General features: G+C 66.1%; 1 protein-coding gene across 1 annotated transcript in view; it reads right to left on the minus strand.

Annotated features, from left to right (window-relative positions):
* The window catches only part of ENGASE (endo-beta-N-acetylglucosaminidase), an 8,024-nt gene that overhangs the window by 2,951 nt on the left and 4,310 nt on the right, over window positions 1-763 (minus strand). The window contains exon 7 of the mRNA XM_005884314.1: window positions 425-594. Within this exon, the coding sequence (XP_005884376.1) occupies window positions 425-594 (170 nt within the window). The remainder of the gene's footprint in view (window positions 1-424; window positions 595-763) is intronic.

Below are 763 nucleotides of genomic sequence, written 5' to 3' on the forward strand. Positions count from 1 at the left end.
AGGACTCCACTTGCCGGAGCCTCACCAGTTGCTACAGCGGCTCCCAAACGGCAGGGGCCGCCTCCGTCCTCAGCCCCGAGCTGCCCGTGAAGGGAGGCACCGTGACGTGACCCTGCTGTCCCCGAGTCACCGGCGGTTGTGATGCCAGCCCAGCGAATCGTCCAACAGGAGGCAGAGGGGACCTGGTACAGGGCCCGGGCACCTCCAGGGGACGTACCATCTGACCGGAGAGGTGGGCGGCAGCTAGGCCTCTGGGGCCCAGCTTGGCCCCGGGCAGGTCACCAATGTTTCCTGGTGCCTCGGTTTCCCATCTGGGAAGGGTAACTGCGCCTGCCTCCCCCCGGAGGGGAGCGGGGATGCACGGCCACAGCCAGCGGGGCCTCAGGGAGGCCACTGCCCCCATCCCAGCCTCCAGGGCCACCACCCACCTTGTTGGTGTCAAATCGGCCGCCCACGACGTTCCCCCGGGCGAACACGTCCACTCCCACGTAGACGTCGGCCCGGCGCTCCCTGGCCGGGCCCCACATGCGCACCAGGTGCTCCTCCCCCCAGTTATAGTTGGTGAAGATGCCGTCACAGGAGTCGAAGAAAACCCTCCTGTCTCTCCCCGCCTCCCATCATGTTGTCACACGCACAGCGGGAGGCGAGAATCTCTAGTTAGCAGATTAATGGAATCACTTAAGCTCGGTTAAGGAGTGGGACCATCGCCGTGGCACCCAGCAAGGGGCAGGCGTGGCAGCCGGAGCGGGCTGCCTCCGTTTAA

This window comes from Myotis brandtii, unplaced genomic scaffold (genome assembly GCF_000412655.1).
Source record: "Myotis brandtii unplaced genomic scaffold, ASM41265v1 scaffold825, whole genome shotgun sequence".
NCBI lineage: Eukaryota > Metazoa > Chordata > Mammalia > Chiroptera > Vespertilionidae > Myotis > Myotis brandtii.